At 34.2% G+C, this 19,943-nt stretch overlaps 1 protein-coding gene across 2 annotated transcripts in view; it reads right to left on the bottom strand.

Annotated features, from left to right (window-relative positions):
• ADAMTS6 (ADAM metallopeptidase with thrombospondin type 1 motif 6) overlaps positions 1-18,902 on the bottom strand; it is a 133,212-nt gene extending 114,310 nt beyond the window's left edge. The window contains exons 1-6 of one of the 2 annotated variants that reach the window (XM_054003727.1): positions 18,806-18,902; positions 17,719-18,083; positions 11,250-11,418; positions 5,910-6,127; positions 5,313-5,396; positions 4,678-4,823 (exon numbers count right to left, since the gene is read on the bottom strand). In XM_054003727.1, the coding sequence (XP_053859702.1) occupies positions 4,678-4,823; positions 5,313-5,396; positions 5,910-6,127; positions 11,250-11,418; positions 17,719-18,083; positions 18,806-18,902 (1,079 nt within the window). The remainder of the gene's footprint in view (positions 1-4,677; positions 4,824-5,312; positions 5,397-5,909; positions 6,128-11,249; positions 11,419-17,718; positions 18,084-18,805) is intronic. The other variant, XM_054003728.1, reaches the window with a different exon arrangement.
• Positions 18,903-19,943: the final 1,041 nt, after the last annotated feature.

Below are 19,943 nucleotides of genomic sequence, written 5' to 3'. Positions count from 1 at the left end.
ACATCTTACAGCTCCAATTCTTTATTCAATCAAATAAGGATCCTTCCAACAGAGTATATCAGTTCAGTGGGACTGTAAAATTAATTACTGCTAAAGCAGTAAACCACTTGTGAACTTAACTCAAGTGGATCTCAATCCAAGTAAAGGATTTTTGTATTTCAAGATATTTTCAGTCAAGAATTTCAGAAGGTGCATCTACAAAAAACTGCACAGATTTTATGTAGATACACCTAAAAAGCTTTACAGTCTTAAAATTAATTCTAGTAAGTTTTCTGCAAGGAATGTTCCCATAAACGCACCCTAGCTGCAAAGAGATCTTAATGTTTTTGTCAAGCATAGTGAATTTGTTTTCCTTTTAAAATGTAAAACAAACTCATGGTGTGTGAACTACCAACAATAGATGACATTTCATTCAACAATTTTTGAGAAGTAGTGTTTCCTTAAGTGAGTGAAGTTTCAAATGTTTTTCTCTTTAAGACAATTGCATTTCACAGACTAGCTTCTGTCCCTTTAGAGATACACACTTCAACTTTCCCCTGAAACCTTCCTTTCTATGGCCCATCCGGTGTGCCTTTTTACTTGATCTACTAACACACCAGGAGGCAAAGTAATCTTCCATCTCAGCAGCAAAACACTCCATTGCTGCAATGTTTAGAGAGTCAGCCACACATCATTTGGACAAACAATTCTTTAGTACCTGGACAAATCAAACTAGCCCTCTTGAGCTATAGAAAAATGTAGCACTAGAGTATAAAGGAAAACCAAAAGGCTTTTTAAAAAATTTTTCACCTTCTCAATCCTGATACAAAGTGTAACCTAGAATCCAGCCTTCTGGCCCTTACTATTCTGTGCAGGTACATAGGAATAGTTCTGTTCATAATGTATAGTTAAAGAAGGTGTTCATAAGGAATACCACAATTCCTACTTCATGATCTTTAAGATTAAGAGAAGGAAGCAACTGATTGAAATGGAAGGGGGGGGTTCAAAAATATAAGTAAAAATAAAATAATATCTGTACACTATAGCTCTTAAGTTTTGTGGGTTTGCAATCTATGGAGACCCTATTTCTTAAAGAGTTTCTGAATAAACAGAAAGAGGAAGCAGCCTACCAAGGAAGGCTAAAAAAAACCAAATCACCAAATAAGAACTTACTTCAAAAAGGCAAATTGATACCTCTACACTGGAGTGAGATGCACAAGCCTCAAAATTTACACCAGCTTTTAAAATTCATTATCTGACATTGTGCTAAAATGCAAGATTATCACATAATGATGCAAGAATATAGGAACCAAATGCAAGAGCTCCTTTATCAAAGGATCTGAGATTAGACATCCATAGAAGTTTTTCTCCTATTTTTATGATTTTGTAGTACAAAAAAAAAATTAAGGATTCACTAGGATTATGTAAAATCTTCACAAAAAAAAGGTGACATTGTCTTAACATCATTATACCAATAATCAACCTCATATTCAAGTCTGTCTGCTTAGTATTTTACTTTCACCTGCCTCCAAGAACCGAACTTGGACAATTTTAGGATAAAACACTGAGGTTTGACACCTAAATATATTCTCTTACTGGAAAAAATGTAGGTGATACACAATATAAGGTCTTACTTAGACCAGTCTCTGGCCTGTGTATTTTTAATTAGCAAACAAGAAGTTTTCTGCAATTCCCTACCCACTTAGCAGACTGCGGGGTGGCTGTAGGACCATGACCAGATAGGCCCATAGACCAGGAACACCAAACACAGGCAGGCTCTTGTCTAAAGATTGGTGGCTTAGTAGGCATGGCAACGCCTCTGTGGGACTTAAGAGATCAGTTTGACATACCTCCACTCTAGTGAGACTACCTTGTTTTAGCATACAGCTTATTTAGGATACAAAAGTCAGTCTGCATTGGTCAAGCAGATACTCCTAGAGAATGTGCAGCCTTAATACTGTTTTTCCCAGATCAGACCATGACATCTCTGAAAGCAACATGAAGGGATAGCAAAGAAAAGCTGAAGTGCTGTAAAAGCTGATGTAGCTGCAAACTTAAATACTTAGATAGGACTCAGTAATATTTTCAAATACATCAATACTTACTTTAAAATCTGGTTTTAATCAACACAAAACTATTCATAATTTTGAACTGAAACTTTCCTACTTTCCATAAAATAGAAGTACACACAATGAGCAAAAAAATTTATTCCAGTGTCAAAGTCAATAAAAATGCAATTTCTCTGTACAAAGCAAAGCAGCATCAGTGGGACAGATTCAGGAAACTGCTTTCAAAATACTATTGGAGTGGCTAAAAAGTATCCTAATGTTTGGTAATATAGTTTCAAACTCCTTTGGATAGACATAGTTATTAAAGACCTTTCCAGTACATTATGAGTTTAAAGAACCACAGCTATATCCTGCTCTTCCACATATAATGCCTTAAATCTGGTTCATCAAGTGAAAGATAGACAAGAGAATGAAAACAAGTATATCAACATTTCAGTAATTAATTTAGAATTATTAAAGTTAGTGGACTTACATGTTTATATGAATATAAATTTGTCCTTACTCATTCCAACCCCAAAAAGAACTATCGATTCTTTACATAACCTGATTCATTGTATTAGTAACAACTGGGATAGCTAGCAGTTTCAGTAAAAGCTGGATTCAGCCACTCAAATTGATTAGTGCAGCCCTTGTGATTATTTTAAGGAATTACAATTATTATATAAATAAATGAACAGAAGCATTTGGTGTGGAAGCATTTATACCTGAACTTTATAAAGGTTAACTATTACTAGCCTGCAGACACAACACTGAGGCACTTTGTTGATTTAAAATACAGGCATATTCTTAGAGGTATAAACTTCTTAGAAGAAAACTAGGAAGCTATAAAATTCTTACATCCCTTTTAAAAGACAGCGTACACATCCTATGTACTTAGATAATTATAGCCCCCATAATGAAGAACTAAAACAAGTCCTCAGTATTTTTTGGTTTTTGATGAAAAAATGCAATTTTGAACAGCTATTACTCACATTCTCTCAAAACTCGCTCCTTTTAGTTAGAGGCCTGCAAGTTAACACTGGCTTAAGCTTTTGTCTGAAAACACAGAACTATTTGGAGCTACACTGGAACATCCCACTGAAACACCCTATCACATCAGGGAAGCCAGTACAGAATATACAGTAATCAAACACATTAAAGCACAGGTGTGAAAGACAACAACTGTGATTTGTAATGCCAGAATACCACCAATAAAGTGTCAGTTTAGTCAGCCATAGCAGTAAAAATATAGAGTTGCCAATACAACTTATGCATACGAACACTGAGGAGCTTCAATTGACACTTTTTCACTTGTCTAAATTATACCAGTGAAAGTTTCATGTGTAGCAAATCTGCGATCATATATTCCACTTCAAAAGTCCTAGTCAAGGAATTACTTATAGGCACAAAACTGATCATAAACAAAAGTCTTTGTGAAAAATTAAGACCTTAGAATGCAACTATTTTATTTCTCATTGCATTTGATTTATTTGTATTAGAGTTTAATCTTTTTTTTACACTTCTTAAAATCTAAAAGCTTTCTGAGTTACTCAAACATTTAAGCACTCTGATTTTTACTATGTACTATTTATGTACTATTGTACATAATTATATCTTAAATATTAATAAAAATACATGCAAGTGATTCACTAGCTTCTATTTCCTCTCAAAAATAAAAAGATTTGTTCATTATGCAAAACAAAACCAAGGAAAAACACCACCTCCCTCAGGAAAAAATAAACTTCCACAAATTTTATGCAAAATTATACAAAAGATGCATTCTTTTAATCAGTATTTAAATTTTTCTGCAGTGAATGCAATGATTCCAAAATAGGTTACATGCAAAGCAGTGCAGAATTTGTCCTGGAAAGCAGAAATCATAATAAAAAGATCCTAATCAAAATTAGAGCTGATGCACCTGCTGCGACTTAAACAAAACTAAAAAGAATAACTGGTATCCTTAAATAAGAGTGAGACTTATTTTCTATTAAAGTACAGTTGCCTACACCAAACTGCAAAGGGACTGACACAAATGCCTTTATCAGGATCACAAATTACAGTGCAGGTTATGTTGAATTCATCACAGTAACAGTGAAGTAGAAGCAAACAAATGAGCACATATGCAAGCTTTGAAACTACCTATTAAAATTGTCAGTTCTCATCTTAATTAAGCATAATAAATCAAACCAGCTACAAAGCAGAGCCTCATATTGCTGGAATCTGCAAGAACCTGTTTTCAGAGAAACACTATTACACTAGTTGAAGTTCCGGCTTGAAATTCTTACAAAAACACTTTACATGGTTAACAATACATTTTTCATTCTGTTTTGTTCTCTGTGATCTTAAGAAATCTTTTCAAATATTAAAGTACAAAATGTTCAATAGGATCCATCTTTTCTACTGTAATACTTTGTATTGGCAATTATGAAGTGAAAATAACAGCAGAAGCAAGTGATTTGCAGATCTTTTCCAAATTCTTAATCTTAACTTTAATAATCTGATATATTTAAGACAAGACATCTATTAATTTTCCTCCTTTTAAGGTTACCTACCAAATATATTATTTTGCAACTAGCCTCTAGACATATATACGCTAAGAACAAGAAAGCTACAAGAAATAAAATAAACACAATACTTATAATGACCATACCTAGTAATAAGAACCGCATTATCATGGTGGGCAATCCCATTTTCTGGAATGGTGTTTCCATCACTTTGGTGGGAGAGAATGGATTTCTGCCACTTACAGAAGCTATCGAGGGACTTGTCTGCATGGTGGTTTATCTCCAAGTTTGGCTGCAATACAACATGCATACCAGAAATGTTCCAAACAAATTACTAAGGTCAGTTGTTAAGCCTTTTGAAAACTAAAATGGGACTATAATTAGAAGCAGTGGTTTCTAGGAATAAAATCTTCTTGCCAAATTTTATTTCTGTAAAATCTGACCCCAAGTTCAGCTGTGTACCACTGAACCATCATTCTTTCTGCTCCAACTTTAATAATAATTTTGTCAATAGAGAAAAAAAAAAATAAAATACAGTTCTAAAAATAAAACTGACATCCCCGAAGGTGAAATAATAGTCACCTGAAGTAAGAATACATATATTTGAGATGATACATGAGGAATATTCCTTTGAACTGCTTCATCTTGATTAAAGTAGTGAAAAATTACGATAGGTTTTGTACTCAGAGGCAGCCACTTCAAGCTATAATTAATAACTCTATATTATGCAGTAATGTAATTTGTATTTCACAGGTATAAAGCTTAGCACAACAGCTCTTACCTGATCTTCAGTGAGGACAATCAAACGTGTCACTATAATATTCACAACGTTTCCTAGACTGGAATCACGATAAAGTTTGGCAACCTGACCTCCAGAAAATAAGAAAAGGCACAAAGTCAGACAAGAAACACTACTTGCTTCCTAAATGGTTAAAAATCAATCCAATTTCCTCATGTAGTTCCATAATGTAAAGTACCATTGTCACCTAAATACAAGTTATTTTTTTTGACCAAAAAATGACCATTCAGTTAAAATGAACCCTTTTTGAGTCACACTTTTCAGTTGAAACTGTTTATACCTTGTTTCATAGTTCATCCAGCACGAGCATTTAGAGTGTTGATGTAAGCAGAATAGAACTGTATAATCTGAATGTAATTATTTGAATTCAAAATTAAAGACAACAATTTAGAAGTGATCACAACATACTTCTTGACATTTTTCCAAAATTCCCAAGATTTCCAGTATTTAAACTATTAATCTCTGCAAGCCAGTACTTATATTAAAGCATTCTTCATGGTAGTAAATAAACATTTGACAAGTCCATTATCATTTCAGTACATATGTATTGATACAAACACAGAGAAGGATGAAACTTACAATATTCATTACACTCAAAATGTAGTGTTCAATGTCTTTGCGACCATGGTATCCCACCATCATTTTGTCTGCTACTACCAGCGTTTCCACAAACCGTTCAAGGCTTACAGATCTCTTCTGTCGACTATGACTACTTAGTGTGCCATTGACTGGAAGTGAAGCTGGAAAAGCAGATGCATCATTCATCCACCAAGGTTTGCCACTTCTCGTGAGGTCTTCTAGGAAACAAAACAATTAAATACTTGAGAGGGAGTCACTAGTAAAACTCATTCAAATGCACCTGGCTTATGTTGAGGTTGTCAACTACAAGGTTCTAGCAAAGAAGTCTTTCTTGAGGCAAAGAAAAATTAAATTTCTTTATTTTCTAAATTATTTTAAACTAACTTATATTATGGAGAGCCAACTTTGAGCACCAATAATCTCAACTCTGCTTAATTTTGAATTAGGATGAAAAAGCAACAATCCTCTCTTAATAAATCTGATTTTGCACATTCATGTTACTATTAAAGATTAGTTATAATTAACCACAAGAACACATGAGAATTTTAAGAATAAGAACAAGACAGCTGTAAGCTCTGGGAAAAAATACTATAAATGAAAATTCAAAATTAATGTAAAAGTTATCAAAATTTACTAAGGAATTAAACATGCTCATAAAACATTAAAAGCTTTTCATCTCCTGCAAAAATCTGTAATTTTTAGTCAATTAGGCTTACATGCCGAAAATTAATCAATTTTCTCTTCAGAAAGTTATAAGATTATATTTTATCTACCTTGCAAATTGACTGTAATAGAAAGTTTTAAATGGTCTGACATGGGATAATTGCCGTAGTTATTTCAACACAAATTTCAGTTCAAATATGTTGTTTTGCTTTCAGGTAAATATATAGAAGAATATTTCTTCTGTGCAAGAGATAAATTATTTAAAAATTCAAAGAGCTGTAATTATTGGCAAAACAAACATTACAAGATGACTTTGAATTCTAATTCCTGTCCTCAAGCCAAAATTGAATCCATCCTTCCCTACAAAGGAAGGGAAGGATGAATTCAATTTTTCTACTTTTTTAGTGTGTATCATAGTTCCATAAGAGACAACAAAGATCTCAAGCTAAAGTTTAACAAAGTATCTTGTTAGTCTGGTTTTATCTAAGTAGGATTTCAAAATATCTATGTTATTCTTGGTATTTACAGAGGAGCACAAGAACATTAATAGATACATTTATAGCTGTCTGAACAGGACTGCTCAAATGAGCAATTTTCTTGCATCATTACTTCTACTAAAACAGGGTCAGCTAAAGGATGAGTAGGGATAGAACCAGTAGCTCCCATAAAAAACCAATGCTTTATGCAAGTCAGCTAAGCACACCGATTTCAAAGAGAAAAACTACACCACTAAGAATGTATGCTCAGGTCAAAACAAGGAATACAAACCTTCAGCATTCCTACCGTTGCAGTGTTTCTTAATTTTTGAGGCTACAGTATTGGCTCTAAAAGGCGCATATTTTAGAAAAGTCAAAAAATTTAAGTAAACCTGGTAGTTATAAAAAGACCAGTAATAAAATTGTCCTCATTCTGCAATGGGTATAATTTATTCTAAAAAAACCCTGTACAAAGTATTAAAGCCTGGTTTGGATTCTATAATGACTACTAAACTTTCTCCTGTTTTTCACCTCTATTCTAGAAAATTCAAAGTTGCTTGAATTGTTCAAAAATTTTCATCTCATTTAAACAGTGTCTTAGAGATGTCTGGAATTTTTCTCTGACAGCTACTGTACTCATTTTTTTTTTAATTCATTCTTTTTCAAATAACAAACACTGATGGTTTCTGATGCTCTTGGCGTACAAGATGTATTTTACTGCTTCCACATTAACTCAAAATTTTCACTCAAAATGCAAACTAATCTAAACATTTAAAAATTACTGATTTCAAGTATAAAACTTTCAGAGGAAAAAAAATATTATTTTGGAATCGTCTTCATACTATCTTTCAAACAAAGGTCTCAGAGGACTCCATAAGAACAACCATATCTCATTTTCTTGTCAGATGAGAAGCTTAGGCTTCAGCTGATCTCAAAATTATACAAATGATAAAATATATCAATAAATAAAGATATACAATTTATTTAGTGAAAATAGTTACATGGCAACTTACATCATTCTTTCACTATACTCATAAGTTAAAAAAGAAAAAAATTAAACTCCATTAACATTGAACATAATTATAAGGAAGAAAGAAAAGGTAAAAATAAATGGAAAAATAAAGAAAAAAAAACACACAGAAAAATGCTATAATTGATCCCAAAATAATTACTGCAGAAGAGTGAAATTAGGTTTTAAACTGCAACTGAAGAGAAATCCAAACCCATGTAGACATGGAGTTCACAGCTACTGTACACAAGTTTTCCTAAGTCAGTCATCTAAAATATTGGGGGGTGGTCAAGGTAGAAAGAAAGAAGCACAAATAGAAAAATATCTCAAAATGCAATAACAAGCTTCTTATGTTAAATGCAACTATGACAATATTTCAAAGCAAAACATTATGCTGTTTTTTCTAAATATTTTAGCATCATTATTTCATGCATCTAGCAAGCTTTTATTCCATTTTAGAATATACCGACTGTAAAGTCTGACACAAGTGAAATCAATATATAAATCAAAAAATAGTAGAACTATCCTTAAATAATCTGCCACTCTGCAACTTTCATATCAATTTCTGTTGTTTCTCAACCCTATACAAATACAGCATTTTGCAAGTTAATCCAGTGGTCTCAAACCCATTGAAGCAATTGGAATTTGGCAGTGGAAGACTACTTATCAAAACCTTAGTGATTTCAGCTGTATTTAATAAAACATAATTAATTGGTGACAGTACATACATGAAACACAAATTCAACATTTTATATTTTGAACATTTTTTTGTTTAAATGCTTAAAATCTAATTTAATTTATGAAAATGTATCCTGTGCTCTCATCTGATTCTCCATTCCTCTCCGATTCTGCTCTTGTATTAGCTACCATAATTCTACCATTGTCTATGAAGTAGGCCATCGCTTACTGATCCCAGTCAATTCTGATCATGCTTTCACCAAATTTTGAACTCCACTTTCTATTTTATTATTGTCATTTTTCTCAGAAAGCTCAGAAACTACACTCCTCTTGTCTCTATCAACACTTCAATATCCTGACTATTTCCCTGATGGAGAAGAGGTACAAAATAAACTAGGTTACAGTAGGGGAAACTTGACAAACAATGAATAGTGGCACAGTTTCTCAGGCAGACTCCTCCCTGCATAGAATATTAAAAAAACTGTTCAGCAGGTAAAGTAAAAATCAGTCTCCAGACAAAATAAATCATATGCTGCTAAAAGGTGGTTACAGCTTTGTTACATTTTCATTTTAAACCACAAAATTGGACGGTTCAAAACTTCCAAAATCAGTCAAATTACCTAAATATCACTGAATACCTGGATTTAATCCTTGGGTGTGAAAGCTGCAAAACTGAAAATTAATATTTTACTTTATTTTTTAGCTTTTTTTTTAGGTATTTCAGGATGCTCTGTATGCCATTTGCCTTTAAGATAAAGCTGCAACAGTGATCAGAAAATTAGTTTTAAGTCTTTGGTACCCATGAGGGTAAAACAGAATGTCATCTGGAAAAGCAAGACCTTGCAGTCTTGGCAGAGAGTGAATTTTTTTTTAACATTTTAATGGAGTGGAAATAGTATGCAGAACAACAGGAAAAGGAGAAACTGAGATGAATGAGCATCATAATATTCTCAGGCTTGTATAAAGCAGTGCTTTAGTACTTCAACAATTAAGGACTTCAGGCTATGAAAGCTCAGGGAATGCACAGGAGCTTCCAAGAAAAAAGGTACCATCAGTTATACTAAGTAATAAATGCTAAATATTATACCATGTTTTACAAAAAAATGCATGCAAGATATATCGCTCTGATCAACCTGTGGTCCATGTGACAGACACCACCAGAATAACAACCTGATAAAAGTAGCTGCCTCTGCTTCATGGCTTGGAGTAGCATGACTTCTAAGCATTACTCTAGAAGACAAGATCCAACAGAGCCCAATATCCTTTATTTTTGTAGGGATATAATAATGGTGAAAATTACATGTCCCTACATTTCAAATCCTTCCACTTATTTCAAGCGGCTTAAGTGACAGCTCTCCCAGCAAAATGAACATATACCAGTACCCTTATTTTACAATCAGTTAGCAGGCAGTAACATTGAAGAGATTTGTTTCACAATATTATAAGCATTTATATTGAATAATGCTCTCAAACTAAAACAGAAATTACACACAGGAAGTCTGACATTCCATAAGCACAATTAACTGAAACACTCAAGAAAAAGCTATCTCCCAAGAATGGGATCTTGCAGAAAATCTGTACTGTAAGCTTAGACAGCTGGTGCCACTAAACATTATAAACTCCAAGGGAAGCTAAAATAAATTACATCAATGAACAATGATATGATTTTATTTTACTGTCAGTCTGCCCCATGCACTGAATCTCATGGAATACAACTGCCTAGGACTGAACTATTAAGAATAAGCTATTACTGAAATATAAACAATTGACAAGGTTAGAACATCTTTCTAGCATGTTAAAAAATTACTTCTGTGCTCTTAAAAAACTTGTCAGATTTACTGCATGCTGTCTTCAAGAAGTTAGTTTTCAGTTTAATCAAGGATTGTGTCAGAGTACTTGAAATGTATATCTGTAAGGGTTAAAACTACTTTACAAGGAAAATATCTCTCCATCAAAATTATATAATCCTGCCCATAAGGCACAGGTAAATCACATACTTGACTATAGTGGAATAATGTCAACAAACTGGACCAAAAAACAGTACCAAAACTCTATAAACCTCCATAAAGAAGAAAGATATGGACTCAGTTCCAAATGTATTGATAATCATAATGCTGACATATTTATTGCATATCAAGTTTCTTCAAATGAGAATGAACACATACTAAACACTGAGCTGTAATAAGTAGTCATTCAAGCACACTTTCCTGTTGGGAAATGAAGTACATTTATACACATTTTGAGGAACCCTGCACTCATTTCTACCACTGTACACAATACAGGCATAAAACAAGACTTACTCCTGCTGTCTTAGTTTTTGAAATACACTATATTCTCAATCTGAATCTGGAAAAAAAGGAATCAAAACTACTTTTCAACAAGACATTACATCACCCAGAAGGAAGATTCTCATAGCTACATTCTTCCCTACATCTTAAATGTGAAACAAGCAAGACATTAAAATGCATCTCAAGTTACCGTTTTTTAAAAGGAATGACACTCATTCTTGTTTACCTGAGACTCCACAGTGACTGTGATCATAGAGGTGCTGCTGGTGCATGGTAGATTTTTTGTATATAACATGAGGTTGACCATTCTCATAATTATAGTTACTAGAATCTTCTGTTATATTTCTTAAAGGCTCAATAAAATACTCATCATCTTCTGTAGCAATGACTCCATGCTTAAAGAAGAAGATAAGAAAACAAAAGCTTACAACAGACAATATGGAACTACTATCACAAAACTTAACTTTAGAAAACATTCTCTGAAGAAATCCACAGCTAGAAGCTAACACATAAAACAGTGCATGAGCCAGCTCTCGTCTGCTGATTTAGTATGAGCAGAGTAGGTGCCTTTAAACAATACAGTAAGAAAAAAAACCTATCATTGTCCTATTTGTGGAGAACTTTGACTTTTTTTTTTGGTAGACGCAGTTAAAAAAAGCAAGAGGTATTCTCAGACTATTACAAATAATCTCTTCACAGAGATGTTCTGAAACGACATGATTCATGTTCATTAAAAATTACATCAAGCCAAAATGGCCTTGCTCTAATGCAGGTCCAATATCCCTCTGTGATGCCACACTGCTAGATGCTTAAAGCCAAGTACTTCATCAAAGACAAACACCATGAAGGATTAATTTTGGAACACATATTCAAAGAAAGCATTTTTATTTTACATCCAGACACAATCCCAAAACTGAGCTAGTTAATAGAAATAAAATTATTCATATTAACTTAAGTTATGCTGTCTACAAAGCATTTATTCCATAAAAACTGTTGCCATAAATCTAGTAAATAAGAGTTATTGCAGACTGTACACTAGACGTCATTCTCCATAACAAATGAATATTTCTTTTCCTCATACTGCAGTGCAGAATAGTAGATATTCTATTCTCATAACTTTCACATTTGTTAACTCAGCTTCTTCCAAACAGGAAGTGGTTTATGGAAGAAAGGGGAGATTTTGGGCCAACTATGCAATTTCCTGAACCTTCAGCAATTAAAACTGAACTTTAGCAGAAAATCCAGGTTTTGGATCCTTTCAGATATAGAAATATTGGGGAATAAGCCCTGACAGACTTCTACACCAATGTTTGTGAAATAAAAAAATTCTGATACTCATATGTAGAAAATTCTGAATGTACAAACTTTCTACACGGGGAAGAGCTATCCATCACACAGAGGCCTGCAAGCAGGAACTGCTACATTCATATTCTGACTTGATGAATCACAAATTTCTACCACACCTTTCATCTGTAAAACATCTACTACACATGAATCTTTTTTAAGACCTCTATGATCAGTCATAAGACCACTTGCTCCATATCTGCTCTAAAAATCATAAAGCTGTTTTCAAAGATCAGAACTTGTCTTTGTACTCTTGGTCACAGCTCTTGTCCTGCCACTGTTTTGTACATAAAACGCCTACTGTTCTTCACTTCTGAAACAACAATATAAAACCTACAAAATAAAAAATCCTATGTAATACGTCAGAAACAAGTGTTTTCCAAATAGAACACTATTGTAAATGGTGAAAATATATGTATGAACAGACTGCAGCTTTCCGTTACTCAATCATTACATTGTGAATACAAAAATAAGTGTTCCTCTTCAGTGGTATTTTTCGCTACTAACTCAATTATTAACTCAGAAGGTAACATCAGGGTCTAAATTCACTTGGAAGATGCCAGTATCAAATGCCTCTTACAATGCCTTCTTGTAACTTTAAGTCTAAGATTTTACTAGAAAATAAATCATTTACTGGTATTGAATATAAAATATTTAAACAGTATTGAAAATATAAACCAAATTGTAACTGGGCTTGCCAGATGTGCAGAAAGAACCTTGACAGTTTGGACTGCATCCAGTCTGCATGTCAGACATCTGGGTTCAAGTGAATCCTGAGCCATTGTAAGCTCTGGTATTATGTTCCCTAAGGAAGAGAGTCCTGCGGAGTGGTTCTGGCCAACACCATCAGGCTGTCTGCCTCATGCCAAATCTGAGAAGACAGAGGTACCATCCAATCTGTGGCACTGTCTCTGAGTCAGAGTGGGTCCTAACTTGAATTCCTACAGAATATACATCCTTCCTGTCTGTACTCAAGTCTAGCCATGTTTGCAAACCTAAGCACAAAAGAGATAATTATATCAGATACTGAAACTGATAATTATAAGTGGCAAGATTACCTCAGCAGAACTGAGTTAATTCAGATATCATAAACACTTAATTGCAGCATTAATTACCTATACAAATTGCATACTTGCTCCCGCAAATAACTAAAGAATATCTGCAAACAATGGTCACAGTTCCTTCAGGTATCAGCAGTGAAGACAGTAAGGACAGCATCACCACTTCTTCCAATGCCTAGCTGATATCAGATCCCATTTTCCCAAATGCTATGGTGCTTAAGAAAAGACATTTTAATAAAACTTAGTTAAGGAACTGCAAATAAATTTTAACATAGATCTACAAGCAGGTAATGAAAGCATGTGTGGCCAGTTGCTGCAGTCAGATGAGAGATTCACTTAGCACTGGAAACACAATGACTCTGCATATGCAAATATGCATTTATGCATCTACCTATGCCAGGCTTGTGCTTCCCATAATTTAGCAGTGGAAGAACAAAACTTCTTCCAGTGCTAAATTGATGCAAGTGGTCTTTATGAATCACAGTGATTCAACAGTGAAATGACTGCTTTTTAAGAAGCACTCTGAATACTGTAACTAAAAAGTACCTTGGTGATGGCCAGCGTATATTCTAGGTTTCAAAAATCCATCTGGCTAGAGATACTCACACCGTTTATGTATTCAGCAATACCTGATTAATACATAGTGGGAAATATACTATTATATCCAAACCAACATTCTAAATACCAGCTTTGATTTATAATCCACTATCTGCAGAAAACAAAATTTCCGTTGAAAAACGAGTTTGAAATAATGCCCATTTAATGCATTAAAATGAATTAATTTTCATTTTCTTAAGTGTTGCTATTGTATTTTAACAGTTCATAAATTAAACTTCTGCTCTAAAGCATCAGCAATATCATTAAGACATAAGAATGACCAGAAAAGGTTTTGACGTAATACCATGGATATAAGAAACAAGCTGAATGCACCAAGTATGTTACTACAAGGAACATTCCCAAGATTATTATCTAAAACAGATTGTTTGAGGTTCTGTGTTATCCAATCCCACTACAGACTGCCAACTCATGCTAACATATACAAGGTCTGGTTCCAGCATTTTGACATGCTCAGACAAATCTGTGAATCCACATGGAGTTCCCCTGAATTTGTGAAAAAGAATCTTTTTCTGTCAGGCTGTCCAGCCAGGGCCTTAACCTCCTTCAGATGGGGGACATCCACCAGTTGCAAAAACAAACTGAATTAGTGGGGACAAGTAAGCACATGTCTTTTCCACACAGCACTATAGTTTCACAATTTTTCCATGCCTTGAATCTTTTTAGGCTTTATGCTTTATCCATCTTTAATATAAAGTACTAGTAAGGCAAACCTCTGAAAACGAGTCATGTTGTTCAGTATGTCAGCAGCTGGCTATACACTATGATTTTATAATTGAGGAAAAAGATTGCATTAACTTACTGTGCTCCCAAAAATGAAAAAAATAGTGACCTGGCCTGAGAGAGCACATCATGGAATCTAACAAAAACTTAAAACCAGGATAGGAACAGCTTGTATATAATTTTCTAAATACTGATGTACTGCAAAAACAGATGAATATCAAAGATAGCCCTAAAGACACTGATAAAGAATTAATTCATATACAGTCAAAAATACCATAGCATATGTAAATTATGATCCATAAAACTAGATGTATTCTTTAGAGTACAAATGGCTTTCAAATGAACTAATTCTTAAGAAAAATAATAGTAATTTATAAATATATGTATTTAGGAATACATGAAGCAAACATTAAGTCTTCCAGCAAAATAATTCCCCACTGAAAAAGTAAGCTCATGCTCTTAAGCCACAGTCACCTACCTGTGCCTTCTTTATCATTTCTGTTTGGATTGAGATAACTGTGTTGCCCAGCACAAACATTAGCAATGCATGAACTTCACATACATGGAAATACTGCATGTTTTACATTAACCATTTACTTGAGACCACAGTAGCCTCAAAATAGTTCCTACTACTGACCTTTTCAGCCCAAAATTGCAATATTTTCTACCATGCAAAACTTGTTTGAGCACTCAGTTAAGAGCTTTGACACCTGGCAGAGGACAAAGGTGAGTCAAAATGAAAAAAGTTTGGGTTTTGCTTCATTCCATTACCGAGGGCTCCAGAACTTCTCTGACATTTGCTCCTCCCAGAGTCAGCCAAATGCCTTTCCCCTGAGGTGAAGTTCCTCTCTCTTCAGCTAGTCTACCACAATTTCTTTTTGCCTTTCCTTCAGTAAGAAATAGTCAGCTTAGAAAATGCCTCAGACTGGTTGACCTAACATCCAAAGTCCCTAAAATGCTGCTCATTGTAAGCTCTTTACTACAGTAAACATGAGTTTGGAAGCCAGCAAGTCTGTGGACAAGACCTTCAATTAAGGCTGACTTAACACCTGAAAGACACACATAAGGACTGACAACAACCACAGCCACTGATGATGATGATGGTTTAACTGGGAAACACTCTACACAAAAGTTAACTTACAAACTCAAAGTTAACATACTGACAACTAGAACCATAAGTAACCTCACTCCAGCAAAATGGACAGCCTAGGGGCAAAGGAAAAACAAGCAATGTCACCTCAGGGTGTCAGGCACAGAAGAGAAAAAAAAGATTCTGCTTCCTTATGACATCTTCACTACTTTTTAGAAAAAAAGAAGTGACATAAGGAGCAACAGATGGGAAAAGACGATAGAAAAATACAGGCTATTTTGTTCTTCTTCCCACCTTTATTTTCCTAACATGAAAGGAAAACGAGTCAGCTATGGCAAAGGCAGGAGTTCTTGGCTCATTCCCCTAGCCAAGGTAAAAGAGGAACTGAAATGGGATCACCATGGCACTTATTGCAGTCTCCAAGGGGACCAACTAGTCTGTGCATCAATTAGCATGCAGCAATTAGCATTAAAAGGCTTGCAGCCTCTTTTAAATAAATGAGTCCTGAAAAAAGGGACTTTGTCTCCATCATATTTTTAGCTGAAAAGAATTCAAGCAAAGATGGCGTGCACTAGCTTTGAAGTCTGAATAACTGTGACCAGAGCGGGAGGAAAAACTATTACGTGGAAACTGCAATCAAAGTGAAATTTGTACTAAATTCAGACCTATCTGCTATTAGTCTACGTGAACCAAACTGTAATATCACACTCAATGGAACATCATTTTAACTCCATTTCTTTGAAATGTTCACTTAGCACTGGAAATCCCCATTAAATATTTTTCTTCAGGAATACTCTGAAATGTTAAACTAGCCTGTTATCAGGCATATCACAAGTAGTTGGGTGTAATGCAACCTATCTAGGTCTGAAACAGCTGGCTATTTTTTGCAACATCCCAAGAGGCATTATTCAATAGCACTTCCAAGGAAAAATGGTTTAGCAATTCTGTGATCTGTAATCATTTTTTTTTAACTTAGCAATCAGTTCAATCTGCCTATTCTGAAGAAGATCAACTAGCATTCTACCATAATAAAAACCAGAATGAAAAACCATAATATATATGTATATTTTTACTAGAGAAAACACAGGCTCTTGATTTAATGTTTCATAGTCATGCCTTTCTATTTTAGTACTTTGTTACTCAATAGTCTGCTTTTTTATTTCTTTGCATTCATTTTCTAATTTCTTTTTCCATGCATGTACAACTGTCCTGTGATCAAAAGATCACCAGTAAGATAAGAGATAAGAAAAAATTAGGTAAGAATTTCTAATTCTACTTCTAAATGCAAAGTTTATAATTTGTAAACAAAATCTTTCTGGTAAAAAAGTTATGTAATTACTTTCTGATGCTGTTACTTGCTAAAGACTTTTCATGTTTTGAATTCATAGCAATGATGATGTCTACACCAAGCAATTCATCTTCCTTTATTTACTTAGTTTTTAAACCTAAATACTCAAAGACAGTGGGTATTCAGTCCAATCAACATCTCTCTGTAGAGATTCAGTATCCCGGAAGATCTAGTGTTTCTTCCTCCCTGCCCCTTGAGCTTGGAAGGCTCTTACAACTGTAAAGATCTCAGCACAGATATAATCCTGCAACCCTAGTGTAGACACTATAAACACTACAGAGGTTGCCTGCTAGAAGACTACAGAATTGAGTCTCATTACTAATATTAAGCTTGAGAAACTGACATCTACTTTTCCCCAGGACCTAGGTCAGGTTTTAGGGATTTTCTGCATCTTCCTGTCTACTTGCTTCCCACAGGGACTCGAAAAACTGAAAGATATGCCGATTTAATTCTTCTTCTGTGATTTAAAAGGGACAAGCACACTATTATACTATAACATGTAATACGGACTTACCAGACCATTGCAGTTGCTTAAGGCCACTTTAGTTGTACTGTGTTGGTCTTGCAAATATCCTGTGTAATGACAGTGGTCTAAGAAATCGTGCTTCCATTGCGGTCCATCTTTCCCCCAGTACTCTACTGTAAAATGTCTGGACACCAAATCTGTGTTGAGAGTCAGGTTTAAATGAAAGTGCTTGCCATAGGCAGAAAGTTTAAAAAATAATTTAGATGCTGCCAGTTCTTGGTCATAAGGGTCTGTGCTCCTCCTCCTTCTTGAGGGTTTAGGATTTTTCACAGTAAAGCTGAGGAAGGCTCCATTTTGATCAACCCTTATTGGGATTGTTAGTTGGTAGTGTTCAAGGTAAGACAGGAATTCCTCTTTGTAATCAATCACAAGGTAAGACAGTCCAGGGAGTGGGCATAGAAGAGAAGAAAATATAACAGGAAACAAAAAGTAGTAGCATAAACATAGACCATTTTTGGGTAAATTTCATCACTCTCATGAGTAAAAGTCACCTTCAGGTAAGTGCACAATGCAGCATTTTACAAAATAAAATAAAACATTATTTTCTTTCTTTATAAGTCATGAAAATTTATTTGATTTCCTATTAATTTGCTTATCACTTTGGAAATAGAAAAGTTTTTTTAATACCTATCTTTTCCTATTTACCAAAAATATGTAAATAATTGGGGCTAATTTAAGAAGGGCATACTTTTCCCAGAGCTACTATTCAAAGACAAAAGCTACAAAATCCACTTGCAATAATACAAACAGTAGTAATGAAAAGGATTATATTGTAAAAACAAGATTACATTCTTACTTCCTAGTCTAAAAGCATGTTAATTTTATCATGGCAAGTCTCTCAAATATTATCAAGTATGTTTTATGAGATTTAATTTGCAAGGCTTTCCTACAGTTAAAAGTAGACAGAGAGAAATCAGAACAAGGAAATTTTATCTGTATGAAAATTAATCATGATAAAAGTAAAAGCAGAGTCCAGATGAGCTCATTAATTATATAAATGTGGTTTAGAAAATATTACAAAAAATACAATGCAAAAATACATGCTTCTTGCCAGCTACAGAGATCAGACCCCTACCTTGAGAACTGTATGAAAGCCTGCTGTTACTGAGAAATTCCGATGAAACCATGACTAGGCTCAAAATCCATGTCCACGTCTTCCAAAAAATTTCCATAATTTAGAAAAACCAGAAAGTTCTTTTTTCTTTCTCCTTGGAGATCTACCTGTGTGCTATAGAGTTAACTTCACTCCAGAATCGCACCATAACAGGTATATTTATTTTATACTACTTTCTAATTAACTATAGGATGTTCCACTTTCTGGACAGGTACTTTCTTCTATAGCTGCAGTCATTTTCTCAATTCAAAGCAAGTATTTGTAAGATTCCTTAAGATATGAGACAGATGTTAGATTGGATAGTTACTGAAATTGCTCCATTTCTTTTCCTGAAAAACAGAAGAATATGAGTCAAGGCAAATTCTTCCTATTAAAACAGATCTATGCTGTAAAATATTAAGCCATGACAGTGGCTTATTACACAGGGCAATATTTTGAAATAATATTCAGTATCAATTTTATGGTTACATCCAAGGTCACAATCTTACAGAAAGAAAAAAACAGAAAAAGAGTTACCATTAACCTTGAAAAGCAGATCCATACAGCCTATGATGGACTTATCAACTTCATGTTATTTTTATGAATTCTTACACCTATTTATTGTTTCTTGTAGCTCAAATATTGTGTTCAGACTTGGTCAATCTATAATCAATGCTATGAACTCATTGATTTCAACTGTTAATAACACATCCCCATATACTGGTAGATAAAGGAAGAACCTAGGAAGGAATCCAGAGTATAGTTACCTCATCTTTCTGAAGCATGTATTTTGTTATCAGTAGGGCCAGGGTTCTGCTTATGCAGGCAGAATTCCCATTCACTTAGATGGGAATGCTGCATGTTAGAATACTAAAGAACAAATTTCAGTATCTAAAGCTATTCATCATACACATTCCAATATTTCAAATATTTGCTGTCAATTTTTTTTCATTTACAACACTATTGCAACAACAGTAAAAAGCAGCTCTAGGTGCAGTCAGGGATTAAATGGAAGATCCACACAGTCAACTAAAAATCCAGTATAATGGGATACCAAACTATGTGTTGTGTCAGCTGGTACTCATCAGTCCACTTAAACACTCTCAGCACACCTGTGCAC

Source organism: Vidua macroura, chromosome Z (assembly GCF_024509145.1).
Source record: "Vidua macroura isolate BioBank_ID:100142 chromosome Z, ASM2450914v1, whole genome shotgun sequence".
In the NCBI taxonomy this organism is placed as follows: Eukaryota; Metazoa; Chordata; class Aves; order Passeriformes; family Viduidae; genus Vidua; species Vidua macroura.
Note: the sequence above shows the minus strand (reverse complement) of the source record. Positions and strands in the feature narration are given on the sequence as shown.